Here is a 12,177-nt window from a genome sequence, read left to right as displayed (position 1 = left end):
AAAGCTCACTCTATATGGTTCGATCGTCAAGCTACTACCTGACTACTGAAATTATACATGTGTAATAAACACGTAGAACCCCCAAACCTGTAAATGTGTGCCCGTGTCACCATAGTTTAATTTCCCTTTTTGCACATGCGCAGAGAAGGGAATGAGATGGTTTGAGAAGCCAAACTCGTGAGCCACCATGAAACCAATCAAGATTATAAGCAGAGTGTCTTTTTACACAAAGTGCAAATATCCCGTCTTGTTGGAAAAGGCTTTTTTAACTAACTCTGACCACAAAATTGCAAAAGAAACCCATTTGGTAACAAGAGCTGTGGTGTGAAGAGTAGATTAGAGTAGACTTTAGCGTAGGTTTAGCTAAGTCTTGCAGGGCAAAATGTTCTGTTATCTTCAATAGTGTAGCGATGTATGAAGCACAGGTCACACAGACGTCACTTCCGAACCAAGCAGCTTTCTTTTGGTCAGTTTGGAAAATTTGTGTGAAAACAACCTGTTTGGTGAAATCTCTGACCCGTACACAAAATTCCAGATCATGTGGATTTCTATTGAAAAGACTGGACTTCGACTGCAAAAAATTGCTTTAAGATCTGAAATCACACAGTTGGTATGAAGCAGTGTTGAGGAGAGTTACTTTTATAAGTAATGCATTACAACATTGCGTTACATCCTAAAAATGTAGCTAATTACATTGTTTAGTTACTTTTTATGAAAAATAATGCATTATGTTACTTTTACGTTACTTTTTAAATCTGGGCAGGGCTTGCTTTTTTGTTTTTAATAAAAAAAAATATATTATTTTTACACATGTAAAAGCCCTTTCACACCAAAAGTGAAATGAATACGCCTCAGGCTGAAGGAAATGTAAATTGACGTCTGTACAGTAGAGGGCGCAGCTCAAACAAACTGCATGAAGAATATGACGCAGGAGAAGAAAGTTCAACACTATTCAGCAATAATAAAAATGAAACACAGATGTGTAATTTTTGCTTAGTATGGTTTAATTGGATCATTGAAAGTCAGCAGCAAAGACATTGGTTAATAAAATGAGATTAAATACATAATGATATTTGTCTTATTTAACATATTTCATTATTTCAGGATTGTATAATATTCTGAGTTTGCATTTGACTGTTTTTATTCATTTTGAGGAATACTGAATCTGTTTTTTGTGCAGGTGAGATAAGTAATGGCATGTTCATATTTATTCTAGAACTACAGTAACATACAGCACACACAACGCCTCTGCACTCACTCCTGATTTCTCTCAACATGGCAGCTGTCAGTCAAGACATGGGAAACAAAGTAACTGGTGTTACTTATTTGAAAAAGTAACTCAGATATTTTATTCTAAATTAAAAAAGTAATGCGTTACTTTACTTGTTACATAAAAAAGTAATCTGATTACATAACTCGTATTACTTGTAATGCGTTACCCCCAACACTTTTAGAAGGCATAGCCCCTGTACACTTATATATTTAATGCAATCTGCAACAAGCCTCAGATTAATTATAGTAAGTCTGGCATAATGTGTATCAAAGTACATGTTGTATAACTTCAAACCTGCATGCTTTCTCATTATCTTAACTGCGCAAATATTCTCTACAGTCACACACTTTCTGTCAGCACAGTGTTAAACTGCAAAGCCCGCTGATGCTGCACAGTGCATCATGAGTCATTTTATATAAGGTAAACAATGACCCGCTGACTGGTTGACTACTTCTCTGCACTATTAGATGTCTGGTTAAAATTAGTACTCGCGAAAAACACACACTTTTTCTAAATGCACTCAGATAAGAACCTGTATGTACATGATTCCCACATCTCCCTCTCACCTGCAAACACACAACACTAGCACCTGCATCATTGGGTCATTGGGTGTCATGTGGGCCGCTGCAATAAAAAAATCAGAGAGGAGGAGGGCAGGGGGTTTGGCGCTCATACGCCGAGTTGGGAGAATGTTGTCTTGGCATGAAACTTGTACTCGTCTCGCTGTGTTTGTTCTTTACATGACTTTACGAGGTTTCAGTGATGCACTCGACCAGGTATGCTGTATACAGCACTTCCCCAGGCCACCTCCATGTATCCATTTTTCAATTACTCATACTGGTTAAGCTAATTTTAAAATCACTGCAATTCATGAGTAGCTTATGCTTTTATAAAATAAAATTTTCTATAAATAGTTAATTAATTACAATAATATTTTAAACATACAAATATTCTGCCATAAATAATATAGTTATATTTATCAGGTGAACATTAGGATATTAACCTAAACAAGTTAACCATGGCACAATAAAATCTAATGTGCAATCTCAGATTTAGCTATTTATCTTAGTGCACTTATCTATTTATTTTGTGGCAGTTTTGATTGTGCATATATCCATTTATTAATATAAATTATTTCACATCAATGAATCAGACCTACATGAGGTTAAACAAATGAATAAATAAGTAACTGGATCAGGTAGAAATAACTTCTTATGGTAACAATTTACAGTATATAAGGATATTATGCTGCACATTGCTAGTCAGTTTTCTTGGATGTATTGGCAAAAACACTGACAGAAGTTTAACTGATTGATTTTTCAGATAGTGTCTAACTCTGCCAGTTGAAATATTGCATGTCATAATTTTTATGTTATTCATTTTGCAGCTGGGTGCCTGCTAAACTGTGGTTGAGTAACATCTTTCAAGGTTACAGTACAGCATATGCTCGACATGCAGTCCATGTTTTGGAATAAATAAAAAATGCTGCTCCTTACAAAAAAAAAAAAACCTCCAACTTGTACTTGTCACGGTCCTGATCTGTTTTTGTTTAGTTATGTCTCTGTCAGCCTCCCTAGTTTGTCCCCATGATTATTAGTTAATTAGCTCCACACCTGTTTCTGTTCACCCTTGATTGTGTCTAGCCTTTAAAGCCTGTGTTATCCCCTGTTCCCTTGTCCGCTATTGTATATGTTACACCTTCCTTTGTTGTCGAGAGTAAAGCTTATTATTTGATATACCTGCCTGCCTGCCTGCCTGCCTGCCTGCCTGCCTGCCTGCCTGCCTTGTCTTGTGTACCTCCCTGGAGTACAACGTAACAGATTAGCGGACCTACAAAGTTTATTTAGCGGCGTTTTTCTTTTGTTTGTTTTTGGTTTTTCCCTCTCCTGCTATGGATCTTCCCGCCGTCCAACTCCTGTGCCTGGAGCAGATGGACCGTTCGCTGGAGGACCATACTAGGGACTTACTCGATCTGGCGTGCCTTACCCACTTCCCCGAACGCTCGCTCTGTGTTTTTTACATCGCCAACCTGAGCGAGCAGTGTAAGGCACGCCTACCAGCGAACGGTCCCAAGGAGAATTTCGCCGCTTGTGTGGAGTGGGTGCTGGAGAATAATGGACTGTTTTTCTCCATCGGCCCTGCTGAGGACAGCTCCAACCCCGATCCAGAGCCCAGCCAGCCCTCACTATCTCGCTTCACGGAATGTTCGCCAGAGCCCACCGCAGCCGCAGAGCCCGAGACGGCTGCGATTGTAGAGCCAACACCACTTAGAGTGACAGAGCCACTTATCGCCCCAGAATCTGAACTCAACGCAACTGACCAGGTGTGTGAGCCAGCAACACCGTGCATCGTGGGAATTATAGTGGAGATCAAGGGAATGGAGGAAATCCCTGCCCACACTCCCACCACTGAGGGTGAGCTGTTACTGGACTCTGAGCTGTTGGACTGCTTGAGTGAGGAGGATTTCTGGCTTCTCCCTTTTCCGTTGCTCCCACCCACCTCCCCATGCTCTCCAGTACCCCTGCTGGTTCCGTCCAGTACTCCTTCCTCAGCCAGCTCCTCGAAGAATGTCTCCAGGAGGTTCCCACCCAGCCTAGCACTCCCTCCTCCTCTGTATCAGCCAGCCAGGCCGTCAGCCCTCCCTTAGCTGCCTCAGGAAGGCCCCTCAGCTCACCCTCAGCACGTCATGTCCGGTGGGTCAGTTGCGCTTCGGGACTTCCTGCGACCAGCTACCTCGGGGTCGGAGGATCCCCAGTCTTCGCCTCCAGCCTTCGAGACCCGGACTCCACCTCGGCCCTCCGACCCATCGGCTCCACCTTGGCTCTTGGCTCCCTCGTCTCCACCGTGGCCCCTCATTCCACCAGCTCCGCCGGGCTCCCTTGTCCCTCCGGCTCCGCCTTGGTCAGTTGTCCCCCTGCCTACTCCACGGAACTCCACTCTTCCAGCTCTGCTTCATCCCTCCGTTCCTCTGGCTCTGTCGGGTTCCTCCCTCCCTCCGGCTCCACCTTCATCCTCTGTCACTCCGGCTCCACAGTGTCACTCAGGATCCCCGCCTCCGCCTCACTCGCCTGAGCCGCCGGCTCCGCCTTGGCCCTCCGGATCCTCTGTGTCACCCTGGCTCTGCGGCTGCTCAGCTCCAACCTGGGCTTCTACTCCACCGGCGTCATCTCCGTCAGTCGGCCCCCTGGTGTCGGCGGTCCCATCCCCACCATGGCTCCTCCCGCCGTCGACTCTGCCATGGGCTGCCATCCTGGCTGGCCTCTGGACTTTCACCTGGCTCCTCCTGCTCTGGGCTCCTCCCTGGTTCCTCCCACTCTCCACTCCCTGCTTGGACTAATTTTTTGGATTGTTTTTGCCTCTTTGCCATTGCCCGTTTCTTTCCTACTCCATGCCCGCCTCCTGAACCCCCACCTCCTCTGTTGGACTATGTTTTTCAGCGCGAGGACGTGCCATTCCGGGAGGGGGCGAACTGTCACGGTCCTGATTTGTTTTTGTTTAGTTATGTCTCTGTCAGCCTCCCTAGTTTGTCCCCGTGATTATTAGTTAATTAGCTCCACACCTGTTTCTGTTCTCCCTTGATTGTGTCTAGCCTTTAAAGCCTGTGTTCTCCCCTGTTCCCTTGTCCGCTATTGTATATGTTACACCTTCCTTTGTCGTCGAGAGTAAAGCTTATTATTTGATATGCCTGCCTGCCTTGTCTTGTGTACCTCCCTGGAGTACAACATAACAGTACTGTAGTAAGACACAATAATACAGCAACTCAGGTTCAGTCTATGTGTACTGTAAGAAAAAAGTTCAGATCACACCAATTAGATAAAACATTCAAAACTTTCATAATACTGACTTTTGAACATTGTGCATGACAGGTAGCTTATGTTATGTATCCAGTAGTTTGCAATTAATTCAGTATCATAATCTGTATCAGTATCATACAACTTTCAATTAATTAAAGTTTTCTGGCCTTACACATTGTGTTTGTAATAAAAAGAAAATAATAAGAACATTAACTTAGTATTAAAAACAGTGATGCATTTGACTAATAATGTGAACTACTTTGCTATTAAACTGCACTGACAATGTGTTGCATACTGTGACCTTTTATTACTGTATTTCTCTGTTGTCTTTTTTAAATCCATGCTGCTGTCAGGCTACCATGAGGATCAAGTCTGTCAGACTGTTAACAGTGAAAGTTCCCAGTGACCTTTGCACAGGAGCAGTTTAAAAGCAAAAAGCGTAATTTGTTCGATGTTAAAATACACTGACAACACCAAAGGTTGATTCACTGCACAGCAATATTGGCTCAACCAATTATGGGAGTTTAGGGGCGGGACTATCATTTTTTTATTTTTTTATTCCGTTTAGTCATGCTAGTAGAAAAGGAATACACATAAACTTGGCTTCAACCAAAAGATCTTAAGATTAATCGTCAAAATAATGCCTACTGACAGTCGGTATATTCACTGTGCTCAGACGCATCGCTACATGCTGACAGAATTAAATCCTCAGAAAATATTATCTTCTAAGTCTGTGGCATGCCAGAATTGGCCAGGTCGAAGAACTCAGAATTACTGTGACTGGAAAAGTGTGCTAAATTCATGCTAAATGTGGAAAAGTAAACCTAAAATCCCTCTACTGTCAAGAGACGCTTCCTTTCTCTTTTTTTTTTTTTAATAAACCCAATCACACAAGTGGCTTCAAGGAAAGAGCTTGATCCTGTTTTTGGCCCAAATACGTCTTTCAGCTCAGCAGAGCAGCCATAACTCCTCATGAAACTTTGGGTTCTTGGAGCTGACAGTGTTCAGAGATAAGTTTTTACAAATGAGGCACAGAAGGGAGTATAACTTTTGAAGCATTTCACTTAAAAAAAAATTTTAAATAGCTTTTTTAACACAACCTTTCTGGCCTCCTGTAACGATTAGATGAGGATGATGAAGGATGTTTAAACATTGCTGAGATATTTCTACACTGTTTAATGCTGTTGAGCACAACAAATCACACATGCACACACACACACACACACGCTCTGTATAACTACTATTACAGTTAATCTCAATCTATAGAGTTCTTGCCAAAATAAAATAAGTAAGCAGATATTATATCACAGGAGATAAAAGTCAGAGAGAGTTAATGGAAAGTAAAAGAGAACACGGCTATATAAGTATGGAGAAGGGGCAATATCATTAAAAGGAAAATAAATAATAATAATGACAAAGATTGATGCTTTTCAGTTCTTCTCACAGAGAACTTAATTTATTTTAATAATAATGCAGAAACACAGTATGGAAGTGTTATGTTAACAGTGGTCCTGTTGTCACAATTGTTTCTAATCCATTATTAAGAAATAAATGTACATAGAGTGCTATAAATGTCGATTATAAATAGTCGATTATTTGAATTTCCAAGGAATTTATTTTAATACTCTTTTAAAATATAGTTATATATCTCAATGAGGTCCAATGTGTCCCTTGCAGTTTAACTGGTTCGGAAAATATTTCCTGAAGACAAAAATGTGATTTTTATTTATTTATTTATTTTTTTGGACCTTGCTGTTAAGACTTTTCTCAGCAAAATAATTCAAATTCGACTTCATTCTGTTCACTTTTGAAGATGAATACATTTTTAGGTTTAATGTGTGTATGCGAAACATAGATTTTTATACTGACTACCCCCTCCGACCACAAGTATGACAATACCTCAGCAGCATCCACAAATTTCTCTATTCTACTCTCTTTCTGATTTGTACACTCAGTGGTCAATCTCAATGGTCTCAGTGCACAACTGAATGGACATTTACCACAAGAGCTCTGCGGCAATCTTGACAAACCCTTCTTCTGTCTGAATTGCTCAAATACTTGAGGAAATAAAAGAATGCTGCAGCAATTTGATTTCTGGGGCAGGTTTTTATGCTTTGACTGGTTAGTGTTATTAGTCACTCAAGTAAGTTGCATTAATTGCTATTTGTTTAAACGTTACTTCTAAAACAAGACTATTAAGGCAAACAGTTAATGTCATTTTTCTCCCTTATAGACATCTAGACAGATGTATTTGCATTTTCTGAGAGGATCATTTTTTAAAAGACATCATATAGCTGTACTATTCAACATTGTCTGCAAACTGATTCAGCCGCAGAAAGAAATATTCCTCACAGTTGACTTTGTTGAAATCGTATGAAATGCTGCATTGGAAAGGCAATGGTCCTCTTTTCTATGGGCACAGAGGGGTGCACAGGAAGCAAAAGACCTTTATGACAAAAGGTCAATGGGTGTACTCAAGTCTCACTGACAATGTGCCTCAGCAAAAAAAACCCAACTATTCAGCTGAATCACTAAAACATGCTCTGATGTTGGGGTATTGTGCATTCTAGAATGAAAGTTCATCTTTATATGAACTAATGTGTATAAACCATAAGTGAGGACAGAAAATGTAATATATCAAGATATTTTTTTAATTCAGTGTCACCGGCAGCAAAAAGAAGCTTTAACATTTTCAGTGGGTTATTTTTCCATTCCAGTTTGTCTAGATGATCCTTCCTAAAACTGTTATTTGTAAACAAACAAGTATTGTATGAGCATTGCATGTAGGATGCATTGTTACTGTATATATTTGGTGCAATGGCATTGTATATTGAAGCAGATATTTTCATAAATGAAAACACTGTATCAGGAAGCATTGTTTTAAAATAATGCTATGGCTTTGACACAGTATAAGCACTTAATGTGTTCACACTGACAGCTTTGAACGACGCACTGACGTTATCAGAATGACAAATGCTTGAATGTGCGGCAGAGAGCGGCGTTACGCACGGACTTACCCGAGGACCATTCGACTTCTGCGCTGAGGCTGGTGGCAGGCACATCATCATCAGTAGCGTGAGGGAATACAAAAAAACAAAAAGGACCAGACTGTGGAAGTACATTCTGTCTGACTTTGAAGTGTTAAGACAACTGACAGCCTACAAACAAGATTAAGTTAAGAATTGGCAGCGGTCCCAAAATTGCAGGAAATTCCAAAAGTTTGTTTCCAAATAAATTCGTCCTCAGCGGGCTTCTTCTTTACGCATGTGCATATTCACAGTGCCAGAGAGTACGCAGACAAGATGATGAAAATCGTTATGATGCACTCTTTCCACTGCGTGGGATGTACTGTCCTTTCCAAAGCTACAGGTTGAATAGTTTGCCTTACACTTTGGGACGCGTTTAAAACCTAAGGGGGTGGGATTTTATGACGTGATTGACAGCGAGGACGTCCAATGACAGTGCACAAAGACAGGGTGGGGGGTGCAAAAGTCCGCGGATTAATCATCAGTCCACTTGGTTACCGCAAGAGTCATGACGCACAAAGCTCTACGACTTTCTTTAACTCAACTCTCCTACGAAACATTTTACAACTTATTTATTTTTTATGGGTGTTTAATTGGCGTAAAAGTATGCATGTATGTATGTGTGCATATATTTTTTGGGAGACAAGGGCAAGCAGTTAAATGTTTTATATTATTCCTATTATTATTACTATTATAAATGCAATTTCATTTCAGTTTCATGGTTCAACAAGCAATTGTTCTGTTGTTTAAATATTCCCTTAAAAGCCCACCATATTTTTATTATTATTGTTATTCTTCTTATTATTGTTTTTAAATATAGAAAAGTTCTAGACTTTGGTTACACTTTATTTAAAAATGTCCTTGTTACAGTGTATTTTACATTTAGGTACCGAGGATGATTAATTAACTACTACTTTATGGCTAGGGTTAGGATCAGGGTTTGGCTTGCATGTACTTGCATGTAATTATCCATGATTTATTGTTATTAAAATAGTAAGTACATGTAACGTGTAACAAGGACACCTTAAAATAAAGAGTTACCTAGATTTTTAATCTAATGAAGGTTTCTTGTCAAATCAAGTGACAATAAACAACAGGTTCTCATTTTGTCAACCCCACCAATTTAATTTAATTTTATTTAATTTTATTTAATTTTATTTTATTTAATTTAATTTTATTGTATTTTATTTCACTTTATTTTTTTAATATTTATATTTAATATTTATTTAATTTTTACAATGGTGCACACTTTTATCTTATATTCTAATTTCTTATATTATATTATTATATATTATATTATATTTTATTTATTATATTATATTTTTTGTAACCGATATATTTTTATTTATACTTATAAATAAATAAATACATATTAGTGAGAAATATGAAGAGTTTATTTGCAAAAACAGATCAAAAATCATGTTTTTTTATTATGTTATCATGTTTTTATTGTGTTAGTTAGCTGTATTTTTTTAGTTATTTTTAAGCTAATCAAAATAACCCAACTGCAGTTTGATTGAGATGAATTGGAATACACAATGGAAAAAACAAGCTTTTTGAAAATTGTTAAAAACAGAGTTATCTGTTTTTGCAAATGAACTCTTCATATTCTCAAGACAAGTAAAAAATGATTACAGGTTATGTCTGGAGGTATAACATGATTGTTTGCCATCCCATTATGTATGTATGTATGTATTTATTTATTTAAGTATGTGTGTATGTATGTATGTATGCATGCATGTATATATGTATTTATTTATTTTAGTAAAAATGATTAAATATATATTAAGTTTTAAAAATATGAATATTTATTTGCAAAGGCATGGAGACAGACAGAAAGACAGACAGACAGACAGACAGACAGACAGACAGATAGATAGATAGATAGATAGATAGATAGATAGATAGATAGATAGATAGATAGATAGATAGATAGATAGATAGATAGATAGAGAAAGAGAGGCTATGAGAAGCAGGGCTCAGGTCTGCCTCCATGCGGTACAGCTATCAGTGATGGTTCTGTGGATGTGCCTTGGCTTTCCATCCGAATCTCTCCCCGGGGTTCGTTCCACACTACACCAGCTGGTCTCTGCCTGGCCGGGACTGTGTGAAGTTCTTCTGGGGGAAGGGAGGGGTGAGGGCTGACAGGAGTGTCTAATGGAATGTTAACGAGATCACTTTATGTCCTGTATCCACTTTCCTCCTGCCCGCTCCTTTAACCATGTCCTCATACAAAACAAAGCTGCTTTCTGGTGTGTGAAAAAAATTGTTGTTGGAGAAACGTTGACCAACACAGACGGCTGTTGTCACTTGGCTGGACATGAAACAACTGTTTGACAAGGGCCAGAGAGAAAGGAGAGGGCAAACAAGCTGAAAAGGGCTGTGCTGCCCAATTATCACACCGACCCTTTCCACAGATCCTCAGTGGCGGTTCACTGTCTGTTTATAGCAAGCAAAGCCGACAGAAAATTAGCAGGTGTCTGTAGACAAGACCAGCCAGCCTAAACCAGCGGGCACCCCGCCGACTCCAACACAATTATTGCCAGGCTATGCACATTTCGTGGCTTTAATCAACACATCAGTACAGCGGAGAAGTCTCTCCCCCCACCCTTATCTTATTATGATGTCTAACATAGCCATGACAGGCTCGCTTCATGTTAAGTCTCCTTAATACCTTTGTACTTTAAATTGTGTGGTTCAAACTGCTGTTTAACCCATTTACAGCTTTTATAATTAGACATCTGGACCAAGCTTTATTGTGGTTTTACCCGCTTTAAGAGAAGGTAAAGTTTCTACTCTAGTCCTGAGAGATTCCTTCAGCTAATGTCTTTGACAGCAATTGTCTTCTTCAAGACAGATATCCTCAGCAGATGTCTAATTAATCTATGAAATATTTTACTATAGATGCATTTTTTTTTCTTTCTATTCAGAAATGTTTGGTACTCTGAGTGTCAAAAAATATATTATTTATTTAAGGGCATATTTAAGGAATATTTCATGTTCTGCACAACTTAAGCTCAGATGGCAGCAATTGTGGCATAATTGCATAAAATCTATTTCCACACAAAAATGGTTACATTTTATTTTAAGGTGTCCATCATACAGTATAATTACACAATTCGATACTGAACAATATAAATATTACTTTTAAATTACAGTATATTATACTACTATTACTGTAAAACATACAGTATTCTTACTATAGGATTAGTTTGTTGTTTTCTTTTAGGTTAGGATAGTTTGTTTTAAGGTTAGTTGCAAGTTATTATTATGGTAAGCAGATGGAGAAATAAAAGTCTGGTCTACAATAATGATAATAAAAGTAACAACAAAAATAATAACAACAACAAAGACAATAATAAAGATAATAAAAATAATAAAATTTTTGGCAGCACTTATGAGTGAGCACTTTTCCATTTTTACTGGCCCCATTTCCTTCAGTTTTAAGTGCTTCGCGTGATTTTTTATTTTTAATAGGATGAGTTATTTATTTATTTATTTATTTGATAATAAACACTATGCCACAAATGCTGTCAGTTGAGTTTAACCTGTAATAATCCTTTAATTTGATAAAATTACAAAATTAATGGGTAACATTTAATTTAAGGTGATGTAGTCACCCATTACATACTGACTTACATATTGACTTTAATAGTAGTAAAATATGCATAATTACAAGCAATTAACCCTAAACCCTAAGCATAACCAGTTAGTACATGTAGCAAATTAATAATATCAATACTTATTTGTGTAATAACACTGTAACAAACTCACCAAATAAAGTGTAATCAAATCTGTCCTGAAACTCTGAAGAAGAGACTGTGTTCTTTTTCTCAGGAGAAAAACCTGAAGCAGAAGTCTCCATTTGGTCTAGTGTAATTTCAATGGACACAATTCTCAGATCCCATTTGTGATTGCACATTGTTAAAGCTGTGTACTTCTAGTCACGCTGTTGGTGTCTTCATATTTCAAGATGAGTTTAAGGACTCATATAACAAGACATTTCAGATCTGAGGATTGCTCAATGCATCTTCGTCCATATTTCTCACAAGTGCCTGTTTGACCTTATCGTGCAAGAATGAAG

The 12,177-nt window shown here is 38.4% G+C and overlaps 1 protein-coding gene across 12 annotated transcripts in view; it reads right to left on the bottom strand.

Moving 5' to 3' along the window:
- LOC306886484 (SPARC-related modular calcium-binding protein 1-like) overlaps positions 1-8,478 on the bottom strand; it is a 65,579-nt gene extending 57,101 nt beyond the window's left edge. For 6 of the 12 annotated variants that reach the window (XM_079443606.1, XM_079443610.1, XM_079443614.1 and 3 more), the window contains exon 1: positions 8,085-8,288. In XM_079443606.1, the coding sequence (XP_079299732.1) occupies positions 8,085-8,189 (105 nt within the window). In that variant the 5' untranslated portion in view covers positions 8,190-8,288. Of the gene's footprint in view, positions 1-8,084 lie in introns of all 12 variants that reach the window. The other 6 variants (XM_079443616.1, XM_079443615.1, XM_079443609.1 and 3 more) reach the window with 3 other exon arrangements.
- Positions 8,479-12,177: the final 3,699 nt, after the last annotated feature.

Source organism: Barbus barbus (genome assembly GCF_936440315.1).
Source record: "Barbus barbus genome assembly, chromosome: 20".
Taxonomy (NCBI): Eukaryota; Metazoa; Chordata; class Actinopteri; order Cypriniformes; family Cyprinidae; genus Barbus; species Barbus barbus.
The sequence above is the reverse complement of the archived record's forward strand: the minus strand, read 5'-3'. Positions and strand labels throughout refer to the sequence as shown.